This window comes from Phocoena phocoena, chromosome 8, assembly GCF_963924675.1.
Source record: "Phocoena phocoena chromosome 8, mPhoPho1.1, whole genome shotgun sequence".
Classification (NCBI taxonomy): Eukaryota; Metazoa; Chordata; class Mammalia; order Artiodactyla; family Phocoenidae; genus Phocoena; species Phocoena phocoena.
Genome location: NC_089226.1, coordinates 63,884,498 through 63,904,585, shown reverse-complemented (window position 1 = coordinate 63,904,585; position 20,088 = coordinate 63,884,498). Strand labels below are relative to the sequence as shown.

Here is a 20,088-nt window from a genome sequence, read left to right as displayed (position 1 = left end):
TGAATTTGGATTGATACTGATGTCCTGTGTTTAGAGTGTTTTCAGAGTCTTTTGTTTTATTTCTCTGAGATGAACATTGAGATGATCTATCCTATCAGTTAAGAGAGCCTGTTTGTCAGTGTCCTGACTTGGAACTGCTCAAAGTCAAGGCCTGGTGTGCATGATCCCTTCCATTTGCTTTCTGTTTATATTTAATAAAAATATCAGAGTTGGCAGGGACCCCAGAAATCATCTAGTCCAGCCCCCTTTTTTTACAAGAGGAGGAAACTGGGATCCAGAGAGGAATTTAATTTACTCAAGATCACACAGTGAATTGATAGAAGAGGCCAGATTAGGAGCCAGGCCTCTTGTCTCCTGGTCTACTGTTCTTTATAACATCCTGCAGTGTCTCTTCCAGGACAGTCTCCCTCCTTCCTTTTCTTCTTGGCAGCATCTCCCCTTCATACCATCCTTCATTCTCCTCTCTCTGCCAAGGAGTTTGTTTAACTTTCTTAGATGTTTTTGTCCTAATGGTAAAGATAAGTTTAAGTGGGGGGCAAAAAGGTAGGCATATACTCAGTGTTGTCTTTGGCCTTGAATTAGTTGATCTCAGCTAGCACTGAACATGGGGAAAACAGTGGGCAAAAAACAGGTACAAAAGCTCCCAAAGTAGCCTCATAAGGAGTTTTTTGTCCACTTTCTGAGTATGAGAGCAGAGTCTTCTCAGGAAAGCTGTAGAATTTATTGCCAAGGGATAAACTGTAGCCAAAAATTATCAACAGCTGAATGATGAAGATACTAATTTTAAATGTTGGGCCAAACATGAGGATATAAAGGTATTGTATCTAGAGGTCCTAAGCATTCTGGATCATGTTCTTTTCATATTCCCTTGGCTCTTTTGTAGTCCATTTTGAGGCAAGAGCAAGACATGCGTAGTAGCTCCTAGTGGAAGCACTGCTTCCATGGATTATGATGAGAACACACTGGATTAGGAGCTAGAGGATCTGTGTTCCTTCCAGTCCTGACTTTGCCACTTGGTGACTGGGGCAAAGCAGCTAACCTCTCTGAATTTCAGTTTTCTCCTCTGTGATACCGTCCATGGCTATCTTATAAGTTGTTAGAGAATTAAGTGAGATAATATGCATAAAAGTATAAAAATTGATACCTAGTAGGTACTTAATATTCATGAAATGATTGATCAAAGTGTTACCAAAGTAACCCTAGCTTTTTTTCTGTAGATATTTGTGATTTGAGATAAGAAGGGTAGTCAGCTATTTGGGTATACAGATCTCTTTGGACTTAACCAACTTTTTGTTCTAGGAATATTTCTTGATTCAGAACGGAGGAAGTCTGATGCCAGCTCAGTCATGCCTCCCCTGAGAATCTCCCTCATTCAGGATATGAGGTCAGTCTGGGCTCATTTGTAATAAGCCACTAAAATCCTGTTTTCAGTTGCTGCTTAGGTGTCCACTTTATTTATTTATTTATTTTTGGCTATGTTGGGTCTTCGTTGCTGTGTGCAGGCTTTCTCTAGTTGTGGGGAGCGGGGGCTACTCTTCGTTTCAGTGCGCAGGCTTCTCATTGTGGTAGTTTCTCTTGTTGCAGAGCACGGGCTCTAGGTGCATGGGCTTCCATAGTTGTGGCATGCAGGCTGAGTAGTTGTGGCACACGGGCTTAGTTGCTCCACAGCATGTGGGACCTTGCCGGACCAGGGCTTGAACCTGTGTCCCCTGCATTGGCAGGCGGATTCTTAACCACTGCACCACCAGGGAAGTCTGAGGTGTCCACTTTAAATAGCAGGGTCTCAGTGACCTGGGCTTCTACAGTGTCTCATTTAACCAGGAATCCCTCTTCATTGGTCCTGTGCTTCATGATGCATTTGTAGAGCTGTACAAGCAATTGTGTTTCCTGACATTTTTGGAGAATTACACCAGAGTATTTCAAGGCCTGAGACCTCTGGGGTTAGCCTTGCTTTTTAAGAGCTGTACTGGCTTCCTCCCCAGCCCCCCAAATTATGCTGAGTCTATCTGGCAAAGTTACATGGAAGCTCAGGATTTAGAGAACAAGAGAGATGGACTCTCTCAGGATGCAGTAGGGCTTCCTGGCCAGGCTTCCTTTGGTGTTACAGGGGAGGTATCGATAGTGAGTTCATCTCCCACCCTACCCTCCACTCCCCTTTTCCCATTCCCCCTTCAGGCACATCCAGAACATTGGGGAAATCAAGACTGATGTGGGAAAAGCCAGAGCATGGGTGCGACTGTCCATGGAAAAAAAGTTACTTTCCAGACACCTGAAGCAGCTTCTCTCAGACCATGAGCTCACCAAGTAAGGCCACTCCACTTGGAGTATAACCAGCTCCTGGGAATGGTGGGAGGGATTGGAAACCCCCGTGGGAAGGGAAGGGTATTCAGTATATCATTACTGCTGAATTCAGCTAAACTCAAATTGCATATGAAGGTTTTGCAGCATTTCTTCTTTTTTTCTTTATTCTTTTCTTTGTAGAACACTGTTGTACACTTACACTGCAATATTTTTTATATTTTCCTGTAGATGAATTAACTCTTTTGGCGCTGCTCAACACAGCATACTTATTTTAGTAGGAACATTCAGATATAATCAGTTGACTTCATGCTCTCTAACTTAGTTCTTTTTTTTTTTTTTCCTAACTTAGTTCTAAAGGCCTGGATTCTTCGGGCCTCTAGCCACAACCACTCCAGGAAGCAGTGGTCCTCTCTTTTGGCTGTTGGTTTCTCTTCTGGGACTTACTATGGTTTATCCAGGCTCTTTCAGCCATTGGTCAACCAATGAGCTCTTGCTGTGCTCTACCTTGGATCAGTTCCCATAAAGAAGATGGGAGGACTTTTCTTGTTTTGGTGATGTAACATTTCTTCTTCTCCTTCTTTATCTGTAGAAGAATAATTCTGTTATATCTGTTCTCCCTACCTTCTTGATCTATATCCCCGCCCTGCCAAATAGCTTTCTTACAGAGGTAGTGAGAAGGATGGAATCCTCATTGGACACCTCAGAGTTTTGGGGGTCCTCCTCTCCTTGTGGCACTCAAGTGACCTGTATACCTGTTGGGCATAGGGCATTTTCTTGGTCTCTTTCCTGTCTTGAGGGGGAAAGGATTGGAGAATTAAAAAGAAATTTCTAAGATATACCCTATCTCTTTTGTTCTCTCCTGAGCCTAGGCCAGCCCAGAGTAACCAGGTCCTTGCTCTTCCTCACTCCTAGGAGCCACTATATCTACAGTTCCCTTCTCTTGATTTTATATCCTTTGCATTCGTTCCATACCCTAGTTACTAGAGCAGGAGTGGGGAGGAAGGCTGTCTCCCTTCTCTGCCTCTCAGTTACCACCTCTCTGTCTTTTCCTATATATAATATGTTTGGTTCTTTCTTCATTGGCAAGCCTATTGGGTATTTTTCATTTTGGCAGTTCCTTGGGCATCTTTTCATGGTATCCTTTATTATGTGACTTCCCTGTGGACAATAAAGCAGAGAAGTGGACCTTGGGGAAATTTTGTGTAAGTGAATTGATTAAACCTGGAGAATCTGTTTTTATTTAAAGTGAAAATGTAATTTTTTAGACTTTATTGTGTGTTTAAACCACAGCAAGAGACCAGTTTCAAAATCTTGATAGATTAGAGAGCTCACTTTGAGAGGTTACAAAATAGCAACTCTTAAAGTGCTTACATTTGATTCCCTTTAGCGGTGAAAAGGTTTAGGAATAATATTTGAAGATTGGAAGGACAACTAAAAGAGAACAAGTGAACATTTAAGCCTGGAGTTTGGAAGGGAGTTGTTTGCATACCAGATTCTAGAGGACAGTTGTGTGTCCTGGGAAAATCTGTGGCTGTGTGGGCACTAGGGGCTGACAGGGCAGAAGTGATTCCTGTCGGCCGGTGTGGGCATCGTCTGTCAGGAGATGCTGCAAGTTGGCAGGAGGACATGGCAGAGAGGTAGCCAAGAGGGAGTCAAGCCCAGGAACTTTATGAAGGTCTAGGGCAGTGGATAGGTCTAGGGCCTGTGAACTTAAGGGCCTAGGCAGGAGCAAACAGGGCACAGACTTTGGTGAGGAGACTAATTTTGGTTTCTTTAAACTGTAGCCCTGTTAGAGGACAAAAGCTTAGAATTTACTCCAGTGAGTATAAAATGAGAGTTTTGCTGCCACAGATTGCGTTTTGGGTGGGATATAGGGAGAGAGAAAGGTGTACTTCATCAAAACCTACCTACTACTCCATCCTACCCTCTCTCACCTTTCTCCTAAGTTTACTTAAAGCTCTAGTCACATCAAACCCCTCACACTTCTCAGGATGTGTTCAGCCCTTTCAGGGCCTAGTCAGAAGTCTTCTTTGCCAGAGTTTGCCTAGACTCCCCAGAGACTTAGTCCATTCCTCCTCCAGGCACCCATAGCATTTGTTACAGTATTTGTTCATTCCTTTTTTTTTTACCCCTGGTGGTCTGTATTATCATTATCCATTTGTTTTCCACTTATTAAAATTTGCTTTCATTGGAGGCATGAACCATGTACCTCTCCCAATACTCCTTCTCCCTACCTCGGTTCACACTTTGGAGTTCGTGTGACTCCTTGCTTAGCTTTACCTCCCACATACACATTTCAGGTCCTTAGCCGCTGTTCCATCTGTCTCCTTATTTACTGCCACTCCCTAGGTTTCATCCTCATGCCCCTTTCACCCTTCAGCTGTACTAAATTCAAATTTCTTGAAGTTGGTTATGGCTTTCCCTTTACTTCTAAGAAACATATTACTTGTAGGGCAGATTACAAACTCTTTAGCCTGAATATTTAGGGCCTGCCTTCATTTTACCCTAGCCAGGCTTTTCAGTCTCATTGCTAACTGATCACTTCTCTGAGCCCTCAACTCTAGCCAAACTGGCTTTTATACCCTGTCCTTCTCCTTCTTCTACAACCCCTGTCTAAATTTGTGCTGTCCTTCAGGCCCTCCTGTCCTATGACCATCGAAACTTCTGGGTCTTTAAATTCCCAGAGAGTGCCTTTCATTTGGCAGCTCATTATGTCTTATACTGTGGCCTTTATCAGATTTATTCATCTAGACTGTATGTGAGGATAGGTGCTTCCCTCTCCAGCACCTGCACAGAGTAGGTTTTAGTTGGTGAATTTTCCTACCTTATAAACTGTCTAGGTAGAACCTCACAGGTCTACTGAATCCCATACCTCTCTGGCATGGTGACTGCAGTCTGGGCAGGCAGGACAGGGACCTTCCTTTGTTCTCTGTGTGTTTCTTGTGCTGGGGGCCTGTGCATTTGGCTCTCTGTGTCCCTGCTACTTGGGGAAGGTACCATTGCTGTGCAGGCCTAGAGGCCTGCAGTGTCAGGCAGAGGGGTTGGCCTTTGATGAGTGAGCAGTGGATGAGGGGTGGGGATGGGAGGAAATTTGAAAAGAGGGGAAGGACATCGTCTGCACAGCTCTTCCTTGCCTATGACCTGGATCATTCCATTCCTTGCCTCTGAAGCTGTCCTCAGCTTACATTCATGTTCAGAGCAGTGTTCTGACTTGTGGATCTCAGGTCTGCTGAGGGTCAGAGACTAGCTCTGGTAAGGAATGGTGATCACAGACCTCCTGCTGTTGCTACTCCTACACCATACACTGGGGTGATGCCCTATAGAAGCCCTCAGGTTAGGAAAGAAGATCCCATGACGTCTGACACTTTACATTATAGTAACGTCAACTCTTGGACACAGGTGGAGTTTGGTTTTTGTTGTTCCTGCTGTAGCTAAAGCCACTTTCCCTCTAGCCCTCAGTTGGAGTAGCTGGCTTTGTTCCTTTTTTCGGTGGCCCTAAAGAGCTTGAGGCTTGACTCACATTCTTCCCTTAGCTGTGTCCTTCCACAACTGAATAATTCTAGCCTCTTATCCCTCCTTTTGTCTGGGAGACTGATGTATTGCCTCTTCTCTGACAGAAAGTTGTACAAGCGCTATGCCTTCCTGCGCTGTGATGATGAGAAGGAGCAGTTCCTCTATCACCTCCTCTCTTTCAATGCCGTCGACTACTTCTGCTTCACCAATGTCTTCACAACTATCCGTGAGTAGCCCTGTGCTCCCCACTAGCCTTCCCAATGCCAGTCTTCATGAGCCTGTCTGAGGCTAACTTACTGTCCCCTTTTTAAAGAAAGATTATCACTTGTACTTTCTTCTGTGGGGAGAGAGGTGTACTTGCCCTCCTTGGAGGTTGTATTTTCTCTCAAGCTTCTTACTCTTGTTCTGAACTAGGGAGCTGAGCGCTTTTGGCCATTGTGTTGTTACTGTGGTCCTGGGCACTGGGGGCCTAAGGTGGAGTGGGGTGTGGGAGGTGAAGTTCACTGCCCTCCCTGCACACCTGTAAGGAAACCTCCCTCTTGTTTTGGGCTGAGAGAGTCATTCAGCATTACAGAAAGTTTCAGAGTAGCCCCCAGGGAACAACAGCTCTTCCTGAAGTAGCAGAAAGAACTCCAGATGGCAGTGGGAGGTTTGGGTCCAGGCCCTGTTCTGCCCTAACTCATTATGGATCTGTGAGCCGTGTCTACTCCTGCAGTGGGGCTCGATCTCCCTATTTGCAGAGCGAGGAAGAGGGTTTAAAATGGTCTAAGGAAGGCCCTTGGAGCCTCAACTTTCTTTGGTGCTAGGATGCTTTGTTTGGTGGGGGGTGGTCTGAATTTGCCCCATAACTAGTTGTTTGGCCAGTGACTCAGCAGCTTCAGCAGTGTGGACTCTTGTTCTATATGACACCCATCCTCCCTCTCAGTGAAAAGGGTTGTAGGCTTCAGTGGAAGCAGCACTGGACTGGAATATAGCACTGGAAGCAGCAGCACTGGACTGGGGGAAACTGTTTCCCTCTCAGTTCCTCAGAAAAGGGATTGTGATACCTGCCTGGCCTCTCTGGAGATTGTTATTAGAGTCCTTGAGATGATAGATAGAAAAGTGCTCTGAAAAGCAATTCAGTGCAGTGTTGAGTTAGTGATATTGTTTAAGGAACAGGTTTACTTAGCTCTGAGCTTGCAGATGGGCTTGGATTTGGATGTTTGGGTGATAACCCTGGGAGGAGTGAGATTGAGGGGAAGATTGGCTAATATTCTAAGCCAGCCAGAGACTGGGTCCTCAGGACCTGCTGCTCCAGGCTATGTACCAGGAACCCCAATCATGCCAGCACACCTGGGGCAGGTCAGGACCCTCTCGGGTATGGGAGGGATTCCCGATCCCCTCCAATGCCTTTGTGGCTTCCCCTAAACAGTGATTCCTTACCACATCCTGATCGTACCAAGCAAGAAGCTGGGGGGCTCCATGTTCACCGCCAACCCATGGATCTGCATCTCGGGAGAACTGGGTGAGACACAGATCCTGCAGATTCCCAGGAATGTGTTAGAGATGACCTTCGAGGTACGTGTTATCCGGTGACCACAGCCCCAGGCTCTGTGGGGATCTGAGTTTCGACAGCTACTTTGGGAAGCTTTCTCCAGGGTTTTAGAGGCCTTGCTCTATACAGCGTTACGCTTCAGCGCAGCTGACCTGTCCCAAGACGATCAGAGGCCAGAGCCAAGGGTTGACCTGAGGATGGGGGAACCTGCCCTGTCTAAGTGCTTTCTGGCTGGGAGGCACCCATCTGGACTTGCATACCTCCTTGTCCATGGTGTATTGAAAAACCCCCAAGAATTCTTTCAGCTGCTGAGCCCAGATGTTCACAGAGAGCTCAGACTGCTCTGCCATTTCCAGAGCCTTCTGCTCCCAGGCCCTAGTCTTCCTCCAGGTAGTGGTCTCTTTCTTTCTTGGCATCGTGCCTCATGAGGTAGTACTATACTGCCAGCTTTGGCAGTAGGTGGAGTCATGAGCTCTGCCCCTGCAGATACTGGGGGGCCATGTTGCAGGGAGCCAGTCAGATGTGTGCCTCTGAGGAGTGTGGTGCTTTTCTTCTGTTTTCTTGACCTACCCCATCTTCTTTGTTTGGCTGTTCTCTCACAGTACCAGAACTTGGGGAAGCTCACTACGGTGCAGATAGGCCATGATAACTCTGGGCTGTATGCCAAATGGCTTGTTGAGTATGTGATGGTCAGGAATGAGATCACCGGACATACCTACAAGTAAGTGTTCCCTCAGCTATGCCCTGAGACAGTGGGGCTAGGTGTACCACCAGGGGCTGTGTTTGATGCTTGGGTATGTGGGGTTCTCAGGGAGACCTTTTAGGTTGTGATAGGCGGAGGCAACTTCCTGTTTGGCTCTGCCTCATGCCCTGAAAAGAAACAGAAGGAGGGCTTTACAAGTGAAGGTGTATGACATTGCTGTGCACAGGTTCCAGGCCACCCGTCACTCGGGTGGCTTCCCTGTTGCCGCACGGTGGGATGAGGAGCAGGGCCTTGAGGATCCCCAGCCCGGTTTCAGAGCCTGTCCTCAGGGATTGGCTTTTTGATGGCCTTTGCTGATCGGGGACGCTGAAGGAGCTGGCAGTTCTGACAGGCTATTGCCTGACCCTCAGGTTCCCATGTGGCCGGTGGTTGGGGAAGGGCATGGATGACGGAAGCCTGGAGCGGGTCCTAGTCGGGGATCTGCTCACATCCCAGCCTGAGGTGGACGAGAGGCCATGCCGGACCCCGCCCCTGCAGCAGTCTCCCAGCGTCATCCGGAGGCTCGTTACCATCTCACCCAACAGCAAGCCCAGTAAGTGGGAGATGGGGCTGGGCCCTCATGTTGCCCTGCCTGGGGAATGGGCAGATTTCTGGAAGTACTGATAAGGGAGCCCAGATTCCCCACAGCCTGTGCAGCTGCCTCAGGAACCACCTCTGCCGACAAAGACAAAGCAGCCCCAGGCATTTGTCACCCTTCTCTCCTGAATCAGTTGAGGGGGAGTTGGCACTCTCGTTAGAGGACTGGAAGGAGAGGGGAGAGCTCCTGGATCCTGGCCTGGGTCCTCTGTGCTATTTGTATGTGCCCCTATAGAGGAGAGGGGTTTACTTTCTGCCCTTCCCCTTCCTGGTTCCTGGGCTTCACCGTCAAGGCTTGGCACTCTTTTGGTTGCCAAAAGTTCCAGAGCAAAGTGGAGAAGAAACTTGACCAGCATCTTCTGGAGACAGAACTCTAAGATCCTAGCTTTTGCTTTTTGTCCCAAGATTTTAGGGAGAGCTAGCTCAGCAAAGTTGGGTGGGCAAGAGCCACTCTTCCCAGGGTCCAAGCTGCCCTACCTCTCCCGTGGGTCTTCCTATGTCCTCAGTCTTTTGCTCAGTCAACTAAGTACTGTTAACCTGAGACTGGATATCTGCTTGATTTTTATCAGAGCTGAACACTGGGCAGATCCAGGAGTCCATCGGTGAGGCAGTCAATGGCATCGTGAAGCACTTCCATAAGCCTGAGAAAGAGGTGAGCCTCCCTGCCCTCCAACCCAGGGCCTTATATTGAGTAAGAGAGAATAATCTTGTTCCAGGCCCATGTGCTGTGGACAGCCCAGCACATGGAGTGTGTGCCTCAGTTAGTTTGAGATTCAGCAGATTCCTTTCTCTGGGGGCCTGTGCCTAGGGTTGCCCTGTTTTCCTTATTCACTGACAACCCAGCAGAGTCCCTGGGTCTCCAATGGACAGTGTATTTCTGTCCTCTTCTGAAATTGTCTGGGTCTCCCTGAACATTGGCCACATGGGCTTTGTCCCCTGCTAGGGGCCCAGAACCATCATCTGTTCATTCAATAGCTATTTACTGAGAGCTGCTCTAAGTCAGGCCCTGCCAGGTGCTAGGGAGACTAGACAAGGTCCCTGCATGTCTTTTGCTGCCCTCCCAGGTGTGGGCAGTGGGCTGGGGATGCAGTGGTGGGAGGGCATCTTGGCTGAGGCAAGCCTGGCATTCTCCTCTGTTTCCTTATATAGCGAGGTAGTCTGACGCTGTTGCTTTGTGGAGAATGTGGCCTTGTCTCGGCCCTGGAACAGGCTTTCCAGCATGGATTTAAATCACCGCGGCTCTTCAAAAATGTCTTCATTTGGGATTTCTTGGGTGAGTTGGGCTAGGGTGTGAGGGTGGGAAAAGCATGCAGAGACATGGGGGAATCATCAGCATAATGTGGGTGCTGACCACTGGGGTCTGAGGTACAGAAGCCAAATCAGGTGACTCTCAGGTTAGATGTGTTTGTTTGCCCTGGCTTTTCTCGGAGGTAATAACAGAAGCCCTCCCACCCTTCGCCCCTCATCTCCTGAGAATTGGACAGGAAAGGTTCTTTCCAGGCATCTGTCATATATAATACAGGCTTAGTCATGACTCCTCACACTTCCTGCTCGTAGGTCCAAAAGACCAGTTGCATTGGAGTCCAAGCCCTGTGTTACACCCCCTTGGAGAATTTGATGCAAGAAGCTTCTCCCTCAAGAGTTTTGTTGAGAAAGGACCATCTTTATATCAAGGGCCACATAAAGAAATTTAAAATATAGAGATAGGGAACATAAGGATCATTTTTTATTTTTATTTTTTTTAAAGTACCGATTGTTTTAATTTATTCAAAGTGAAAATAAATATCCACATGGAACATTTTATAAAGTAAGTGGTTTCAAAATAAAACATAAAGACAAAATGGCCAGTTAAACCATACTATCAAAGTGAATGAAACACAAATTTTCAAATTTTTCAAACTAAATATACATAGTCTCTCTCGTTTTCAGTTGAAGATGCCATGTTGAACGTTGGTCAGTCATGTGTGATTTTTAGGATGCCTTTAGAATTGAAGTCTGAGACCACAACTAACAAAAAGCAAGCACTTGGCTGCTTCACAGCAGGATGCAGATTCCTCTTTCTCAGCAGAATTCCAGACATTCATAAGGATCATTTTGAAATGTGACCAGTGGCCTCAGAGCACTCATGTTATTCCTACTAAGTTACTTGCGTTGACACGGAGGTAGGCCTGTGGCAACTGGCCTACAGGACAGTCAGGGACAGGTCGGTTTTGAGAGCCTTTGTCACTGGCAGGCTTGTCTCCTCTTCACAGAAAAAGCACAAACCTATTACGAGACTTTGGAGCAGAATGAACTTGTTCCTGAGGAAAACTGGCATACGAGGGCCCGGAACTTCTGCCGTTTTGTCACTGCGATCAACAATAATCCCCGGAACATTGGCAAGGATGGCAAGTTTCAGATGCTGGTGTGCTTGGGAGCCAGGTACTGCAGCCTCATGGCCCAGTGTGCACACAGCCAGCCCTGAAGGTGGTGCTGGAGGCCCAGTGTGGTGCAGGGGTGGGGAGTGGCTAATGGCCAGGTGCCGTTGGGCAGGTGAGGCGTTGGTAGAGGCCCTTACTTTTCTTCATGCACCACGCGCATGTGTGTGTGTGTGTGTGTGTGTGTGTGTGTGTGTGTGTGTGAGAGAGAGAGGAGTAGGGTGGGGATGAAAGCATGTATGTAACTGGGGAGGAGGGGCCACATTTTGATGCGAAGGAATAAAACCGTCCCCCTGACAAAATTTGAAGTAGAGTGTATATATCTAGTAATTTCTTTAACAAACATTTGAATGTGCCAGGCCTCATGGAAGGTGTGGGAATAGAGCTGAATAAAATACAGTCTCTACCATTTAGAAGTTCACCTGTCCTGATTATTTAGTACAAGGCAGAAGTTTGGGAGAGTTCAAAAAAGTACACATTCATAACGTTTGCTGAAAATGTAGAGGAGAAGGATCAGAGGAGTAGGTGGTATTTGAGGTGAGCCTTAACGGGAGGGTAGACGTGAGGAGGGAGCTTGAAGCAGACAGAACTAACAGAGAGACCCTAAAGGAAGCAAAGCATGTGGGATCAGGAAATAACAGGTGGAATGTGGGAAGGAAACACTTTAAGGGATAGGGGCCATGGGGAGCTGGGACAGAGTTGATTTTTAATCAGGGGACTGAAATGATAGTGATTTGATATCATGGATGGTATTCATGGGCAAGATTGTTAGGGGTTATTCCAGTGGGTCAGGTGAGAGCACGAAGCCCAGATAAACAAGGCAGTTTTTATTCAGGCCGTGGAAGGGAGGGAGTTGGCATAGTGGTTAAAAACAGATTCAGGAACCAGATTCACCAGGGTCACATCGCAGATCAGCCACTTACTAGCTGTGTGCTCTTGGACAAGCTGCTTAACCTCCATCAACCTCACTTTCTTCATCTGTAAAGTGGGGATAATAATAGCACCGATAAAAAAAATAATAATAATAGTACCGATAGCACCTACCTCACATCATGGGGTTGTCATGAAGGTTAAATCTCTTATAATGGTGACTGGCACATGCTGAGTGCTATGTGGATGTCAGCTTGCAGTGTTATTCCTGGTGGTGGTCGCTGTGGGGAGGAGCGACGATCTAGGAGAGATTGGCTGTTGAGATGGAGGAAGTGCTGCTGACAGGACATGGTGTCTTGTTGGTGGGGTTGTCTGGGGGGCTAGAGGGGGAGGCAGAGCAGGCCTTCTGGCAGATGACAGGGCCTGTTTGGGTCAGGTTGGGTTGGCATCCCTAGGGCTCGGTAGCCCACAGTGGGAGCCTTTTAAAGCTGTGTAAGACATCTTCGCCAAGTGCACTTAGGGGAGGGAAAGGGGGCTGCGGGGAGATATCTGCTTCTCCAGCTTCAGACTTTGTTCAGGGTGTGATGGAGCAGGTTTCCCCCTTGGGCTTTCGCTAACCGTCTCCCTTCCCTTTCCCTTCTGACGCATCTGGACTGATCCTTCCCTGCCAGAGATCACCTCCTGCACCACTGGATCGCCCTGCTGGCTGACTGCCCCATCACCGCACACATGTATGAGGATGTGGCGCTGATCAAAGACCACACACTTGTCAATTCCTTGATCCGCGTGCTGCAGACACTGCAGGAGTTCAACATCACGCTGGAGACATCCCTGGTCAAGGGCATCGACATCTGACTTCCCAGCACCAGCTAGCAGCAGGACCCAGAGACTCGCCTGTAGCTCTCCCCCCTTCTTCCCAAAGGGACCTACGCGAGTTGTGCAGGAGATGAGAGATGTACACTCACTGTAAAAAGAAAAGTAGAGGATTTTTGGAATAAATAATCTATTTTAGAGTTTATTTGCTGATTTGCTTTTTACACACTTTCATGTGAAAGAGTGATAGGGAGAGGGAGACGAGGTTGGTGCCGCTTATTTTGAAGCTGGTGCCCTCCCTCGCCGTGGCTACGCGCTGCAGCCTGCGGCCTCCCTGGACTGAGCCTGCGGCACGTGCGGGGCAGTTCTGCTTCCTCGTCCCTGCCACGTTAATGAGGCCATTCCACATTGTTTTTAAACTGATGTTTTCTATATTAACATTATTATGGATATTTGGCTTTCACGGGCCACATACAGGTGTGCTGAGCAGGAAGCCCCAAGCTCCACTCAAAGGGATTTTTAGTAGTGCCTCTGCAAGCACTGATGAGTCAGCTCCATGTCTTTTCTTTTTTTTGTCAGTATTATTTGGGAAGGAGACATGCCAGGATGTATCGTCGTGCAGAAAATCAGTTTCCTCTTGGCACGCAGTTGCACAGAAGTAAACATAAGCACGTTTTAACAGGTTTTCCTTTTCTTTCTTTTATGTATTATTTATTTAACCCTCCATTGTGTGTTTTAAGTCTTTTTCTTTTTTCTAAGGAAAGAAAAAGCTGTCACAGTCTAACTGGCTATGTTATCATTGTTAAATTTATGTTATTTTGCGACTTAGAAACCAGCTGCAGTATGGCCCACTTAATAAAACACCTGAAACAGAACTGTGTGGGTCCCTGACTTTCATGGGGTATTGCGAGGAGTGGGTAGTAGAGGGTGCAGTTGGGTCTGTCTGAGAGAACCAGGCTGTAGCGTCGCCTCCCAGGCCAGGACTGCCCAGAGGGCCTTGTGTGTCCTGGGTCCTACCCACTGCGGCACCAGGAGCTTTCCTGGCTGTTTGAGAGGGATGCATCCCAGGGTTAATTTCCCACTACCCAGAGGAGGAGGCTGAGGCAGAGAGGGGAAAAGACCTGGCCAAGGTTGCAAAAGTTGTCACTTGACCGAGACGGGATGGGCCATTTCTTGAAGGGTAAGAAAGACCAGGTGTGGGAACACGGCACAGGAGACCCTGTCTGCCCTCGGGAAGGAAAGCTTTTTCTTGAGAGAAGATTTGCTTTTTCCCAGGATGGCAGGTGATAGAGCTTTATAAGGGTCCCGGGAATCAGCTTCCTTTGGTTTTATTCTTCAACCAAGCTGCTTTGGCAGGAAGCTCCAGAAGTGTAGCACAATCAAGTACAGCACCTCAAGCCAATCAGTGTCCTCTTTTATGCTTCCCTGACTTTGCATGTTCTGTTCTCTGCCTGGAATGCCTCCCCTCTTGTCCACTTATGTTCATTGTTCAGGGTTTCCTTTACCGCCGCCCCCCACCCCCCACCCCGGGCACGGTTAATCATTCCCTCATTGTGCTCCTGTAGTTTCTTAGATGCTGGGACTTCCTCTCTGGGTTGTTATTACCTGCTTTCATGTTGGGCCCACTCCCTAGACTGAGCTCCTAGAGGGTGGGGAGGGTCTCTTGTTCATCTCCTTCCCTGAAGACTGACAGTGCTCAGGTGAGGTTTTTAAAGAGGTGAGGAAAGCAACTGGAGGCTTCCGGGACAGCTGCAGTGCGCCGTCCTGCCGGCAGGGGGTGTGAGCGGGTGGTGGGAGTCTTCAGGTTCTTTTGGAAGTGGGGCAGGTAGGCAGTGCCTCTGGAGCATGTGTATGTTGTGGGCCGAGATCAGAGATGACCTTAAGCCAGGTGCTTTACACATACCTCTCCCTTACTCACAACTCTGCAAGGCAAGTTTAGATTATTCCCAGTTTATAGGTGAGGAAATAGAAGTTCGGAGAAGGTTAGTCACTTGCCCAAGGCCACACATCATGTAAGTAGTTTGCAGTTACCAGACTGTTTCACTCCAAGCTTGTGGCTTTTCCATTGACAACTACTCCCTTATTGGATTCAGACCTCTGCTCAGATGTCCTTAGAGAGACCTATTCTGACCACTCTAAAATACCAACGGTCACTTTTTCCCCCTATTCTGCTTTATTTTTCTTCCTAACATCTGCAACCATTATACTAATTATTTGGTAATTCTAAATGTAAGTTTTATGAGGGAGGAACCCAATCCACTTTGTTCATGAAGTAGTAGCTGGCACAGGTTATGTACCTAGTAGGTGTCTGTGGAATACATGAATTCATTGGCACTGGCTAACATCACAGACTATGGGCCAAAGTCCTTTGGTTGAATTCTTGCTCTGCTACTGGGACTTAGAGCAAGGTATGTAACTTTTCCGAACTTCAGTTTACTCACCGTCGATGAAATGGGAATGGTAATAGTGGCTGCCTCATAGGTTGGTTGTGAGGACTAAATGACTCTGCATATATGCCTGGAATAGGTCAGCGGTGTGTAAATGTTGGTCGTTGTTATTACCCCATTGTATCAAGCCCTGTCCTGGTTCCTGACTGAGACCCAGACTCTCTGTCCTTGAGGAGCTCAGAGGCAAGTGTTGCAGGAGAATATGACATCAGGGAAGATACTGACCACAGTGAGTTGTGCTTACGGTGGAGGATTGTCCCAAGAGTGGACATTGCATGTAGAGTGAACAGCATGTGCAAAGGCATGGCGATGTGAAGGTGCCTGCCGTACCACGAAGCTTGGGGAAGTCTAGTTCTAGAGTCAAGTCCGAGACAGGGAGGAGAGCATATGTGTGGGCTCTGCATCCGCAAAGTGGGAGACAGAGAAAAGGCTGACAGGTATCCCAGGGCTTTGAACATTGCTGGTGCTCAGTAGACGTGGACTGAATGAAAGAATGAACCCATGCTGCAGGCACAAAAACGAAAGCCATACCACCAGTATGTGGCATTCCTTGTGCACATTTACACCTGTGAAGAATGTTATTGATGCTCTGGCCCCTCCTTCTCTGACATGAGAAATGGAAACCTGTGGTCAGAGCATAACTGCTGGGCTGAGACATGACAACTGTGTGGCCTGAACAGGTCACTGGCAACATAGGCTCATAACCAACGTGTATGGTCTACTGCCTGGCAGATTCACCCATGACCGGACCACGTCTCAGAGGAGCAAGGGGAGGGTACTGTTTAGGTAACCTGGGAGTATTTCTCCTCTGCCTTCAACCACCAGTCGAGCCGGTTAGAGTTAAATGACCTTTCTGGATGTGGTCATGGGTCTAACTTGTAAAGTGGTCCAGTGGGTCCTGGCTCTGTGTGATGTGTGCACAGCATCCAGCACTTGATTATGTGCTTTGACGGAGGATGCTGGTGGCCTCAGTCAGCCAAAAGCAGTAGAGAAGCAACACCCTTTCCAGCAGACGCTGCTGAGAAGGTAAGTGTGAATCATGTTTTATAAATCAGGGCTCTCCTGGAACCATCTGTGTTCTGCTCCTTCTAACAGCCGATTGTGCTATGAATATGAATGTCTCACTTTCTACTGCGTTTTGTTTTATAATCTGCAGCAAACCCTTTTCGGAATGATGTGTGATATAAGAGAACAGACATGTTCAGTAGCTCAATGTTTCAAGGACACTCGAGTCAACTGCCTCTCAAGCAGCTCCGGGTAGATCAAGTGCAGTCAGTGTGCTCAGTAAGCAGCGCTTCCTGCCTCGACTTCTGCACCCGCTCTAACTCAGTGCTTCTCAGACTCTGAGATTTCAGGGACTGGTCGATAAACAAGCAGATGAACGCAGTGAATTGTTACGAAGTGAGCACCCTTGTAACCACTACCCTGGCCAGGAGTAGAGCTTCACCAGTCTCCCCAGCGTCCTCCAAGCTCCCCATTCCCCATTCCTGTCCCAGCCGCCTCCCTCCTTCCAACTTCTTGACCTTTACAGTAATGACTTCCTTGAGTTTCTTTTGTTGTTTTATCACCCAAGTGTGCATCCCTACACACTATAGTTTAGTTTTACTGTTTTGTTTTTTTTTTAGACTTGATACATCTCTCTTAATCTAACGAGTTTCCTCTACCCCTTTCTTTTCTTTTCTTTACAGTTTATCTGTTGAGGAACCTGGGCAGTTTGACCTGTAGTTTTCCACAGCCTGGATTTTTTAGTTTCACCCTGGGGGTGCAGTTCATTGTGCTCCTTTACTCTCTGCACTTCCTGCAAATCAGCAGCTAGATCCAGAGACCTGATTTGCCTCAGGTTGGATCCCTCTGATGATGAGACTCTAGGCAGTGTGTGCTCATTTACCAGGAGGCACCTCATGACTGGTGTTCACTTCTATTGGTGTTGGCAGTCACTGATGCTCAACACCTACATCCGGTAAGTAATTCACTGGGGGTTGCAACATGGGGATATTCTAATCTATCATTTTGTTTTCATTTATTAGATGGAATAATTTTATAAGGAGATGCTCCCCCTCCCCCCTCATCTATTTGATTTCTCAGTAGAGTTTGTATAGGAAAGGCAGGATAAGTGCTTAATTCTTTCCTTTTATTTACTCAACTTTTAAGACAATAAATTGGACTGGTTCCCTGCTATCCTCAGAAGGTGGCTATTTAAAAAAAATTACTATGAACTTATGAATAAACATATCTGATGGGTTTCACTTCATTGCAATTATTGTCTTTATTGTCCCGTCTTGGCTGTTGGGAGCCTCTTCAAGTTGGTTGGCTCCTGAGTTGTTTGACAAGACTCTGGTGGTTGCTTTCTGGCATTTCAAGATGTCCCAAGCTCCTCTTCTACATTTTCTGTCCTAAACTTGGAATCAGCTATTTCTCTAAGAAGCCCTGGGTTTCACGTGTGTTTTACCCATCCCCTATGTATAAAGGCAGCCCTACCACCTCCTGCTCTTCAGGCTCAATTATCTCTGCCAAGATGGTGACTCCTTTCTTATCTGCTGGTCCTCGGACACATGGAATGCAAAGTGCCCTGGTGGCAGCTGGAGCCTATAGTTCAATGCACCGGGACCTAAAGAATGTAGTTCTGTGTCCCCTGGAAAGAGTGTGCTCCCTTTGGAGATCAGTGCTTCCAACCCCACAGAACCCAGAGCTGCAGAAACAGGAAGCACAGTGTCCCACAGTGGGCCCTTGGAAGTGATGGTAAGTGTGGCCACTCCTTCTTCTGCCCCTTGGTTCCTGGAACCATGTGTTCTTCCTTAGGGACGCAGCAGCACATGAAAGTATCTGATTTAATGAATATACTGGATCCTGAAGGATGGCACCCCACCCTTGAAGATTATTGCCTCAGGTTATTGAAGCTAGTGCTTCAGTTGTGCCTTTAGTAGGCCATGTCAGGACTCTTTGAGGTTGGTAGTGTCTGGATGGTGCAATTAAAAAAAATCTATCTATCTATCTGTCTATCTCAATCACCAGTGGATCCTAACGTCACGGGCCCACTCCCTAACTTGCCTCACTGTGAAGTGGTGCGCTGGTTGAATGCTATGCTGGATGTAATTCCGTACCTGAGGATCAGGTACTCTCTAAGCTTCTGGATATTGGTGCTAGCTGAGGTTCTGTGGGCAGGAAAGGCAAACATTTTCAGAATAGATCTCTGTCCTTGTGAGGATGAACTGCAGGCTCTCCCAGGATGGAAGGGGCCTGACATAGCTGATTTGCCACCAAGTGGCTGGTTGGTCTCCTCAAGGAATAATGCCATATCTGGGGCTCAGCTTTGGTCTCTTTCGCTGGCAGATTGGACACTCAGAGGCAGCAGTAGCTAGATTAGCTTTGGTACATGGGCGTCCGTGCTGGCGGGCCTATGCATAGCCTCCATATCTATCTTGTGACCAACTCCATTCATGTGCTTATTGTGCCCGTTCCAGGGTGGCCAGTGACAAAGTGGCTGAGTCATTTAATCTACTTAGTTCACTTCTCTTCTGTGGTGGATGCTGTCTGGTGGGTGGTGATGTGTGACATACTGGCTGTCTACTTCTAAGAGTCCAACCACACCCCTCTACCCCAAACCTTCTTGTCGCTAGTCTTGCAGACCCTTTCCTTCCAGTCCCCTGACTAGCCAGCTAGGCCACGGGCCACTGCCCAGGAATGTGTGTCCAGCCTCTTGTATACAGCTCTCCTTCCATAACCAGGGTCACAGTCTGCAGCTCACTGGGAAAATTTTCCCTTGCTTCCCACTGTCTTTCAAGGCAACTCCTGAATGTGACTGTCATGCAGCCACTGTCCTTTTTGGCTTCCACCCACATACCAAGCTGACCTACCAGCAAACCAAGGTTACCATTTCTATCTTACAATGACCTACTGCTGGCTGCACCTGACTTTATGACTTGGCCAGCTTGACAGAACCCAGTTCATAACTGGAAGTTCTTGATGTCTTTTCACTTGAGCTCATGGATAAGCATTTCATCTAAACCAGGGCCCAGGGCCAGGAGCTGCTTCTCAAAAGGTGTGTAATTCTCCGCTGTAGATGGCATGACTTTGATCCAGAATCCCAGGGGCCTACTTTGTGATTCTTTCCCTGGGGCTTGCAATGAGCTCTAGATTGCATCGTTACCCATCATTGACACTTCCAACACTATAGAGTCTGCTGGATCGTATGACCCAAGTGACAGGCTATTTGCTTAGCAGCTTGGACCTCTTGTAGAACCCTCTTCTGCTCCAGGCCCCACTCAAAGCTGGCACTTTCTGTGTCCCCAGAGAAGAATTCCTAGTTGTGGAATGTGGGACCTCCAGAGACCAAAGAGGCCTTCCAGGTGCTGAGCTTCCTTCTTTGTGGTAGAGGATGAAAGAGGCATCAATCGGTCTTTTAATTTGAAGGGGATATTCTGGCACACCCATGACCACTGGACAGCTAAAAACTTCAGTGAGGTAGCAGGTCCCTGAGTCTTCATAGGCTTTATTACCTACCTACTGGAGCATGTGTCTTAAGGTCTCCAATAAACTAGCCACCTCTTGTTTTTCCCACTCAGTCACTATTTATTTATTCTTTAATAAATTCCTTAGGGACGACTCATAGGAATATTGTTTCCAGAGTTCTTACATGTTTTACTTGAAGGTCAGTTTTGCTAGATATTAGATCTTGGCTCACATTTTCTCTCCTTGGATATCTGAAATACATTATTCTGTCTCTGGCATGAGTTATTACTGTCAAAAAGTCCAGTGATCACTTTATTTCTTTTTAAAATCACATGCTTTTTTTTTTTTTTTGGCTAAATGCTGAAAATGCTTTTTCTTTAAACTTATATAATTTTACTAAAATAT

The 20,088-nt window shown here is 47.3% G+C and overlaps 1 protein-coding gene across 3 annotated transcripts in view; it reads left to right on the top strand.

Moving 5' to 3' along the window:
* The window catches only part of DENND5A (DENN domain containing 5A), a 108,114-nt gene extending 95,285 nt beyond the window's left edge, over positions 1–12,829 (top strand). For all 3 annotated transcript variants that reach the window (XM_065882721.1, XM_065882720.1, XM_065882722.1), the window contains 10 exons: positions 1,300–1,384; positions 2,176–2,304; positions 5,919–6,040; positions 7,226–7,371; positions 7,951–8,069; positions 8,462–8,643; positions 9,257–9,339; positions 9,837–9,960; positions 10,940–11,108; positions 12,646–12,829. In XM_065882721.1, the coding sequence (XP_065738793.1) occupies positions 1,300–1,384; positions 2,176–2,304; positions 5,919–6,040; positions 7,226–7,371; positions 7,951–8,069; positions 8,462–8,643; positions 9,257–9,339; positions 9,837–9,960; positions 10,940–11,108; positions 12,646–12,829 (1,343 nt within the window). The remainder of the gene's footprint in view (positions 1–1,299; positions 1,385–2,175; positions 2,305–5,918; positions 6,041–7,225; positions 7,372–7,950; positions 8,070–8,461; positions 8,644–9,256; positions 9,340–9,836; positions 9,961–10,939; positions 11,109–12,645) is intronic.
* The last annotated feature ends 7,259 nt before the right edge of the window (positions 12,830–20,088 follow it).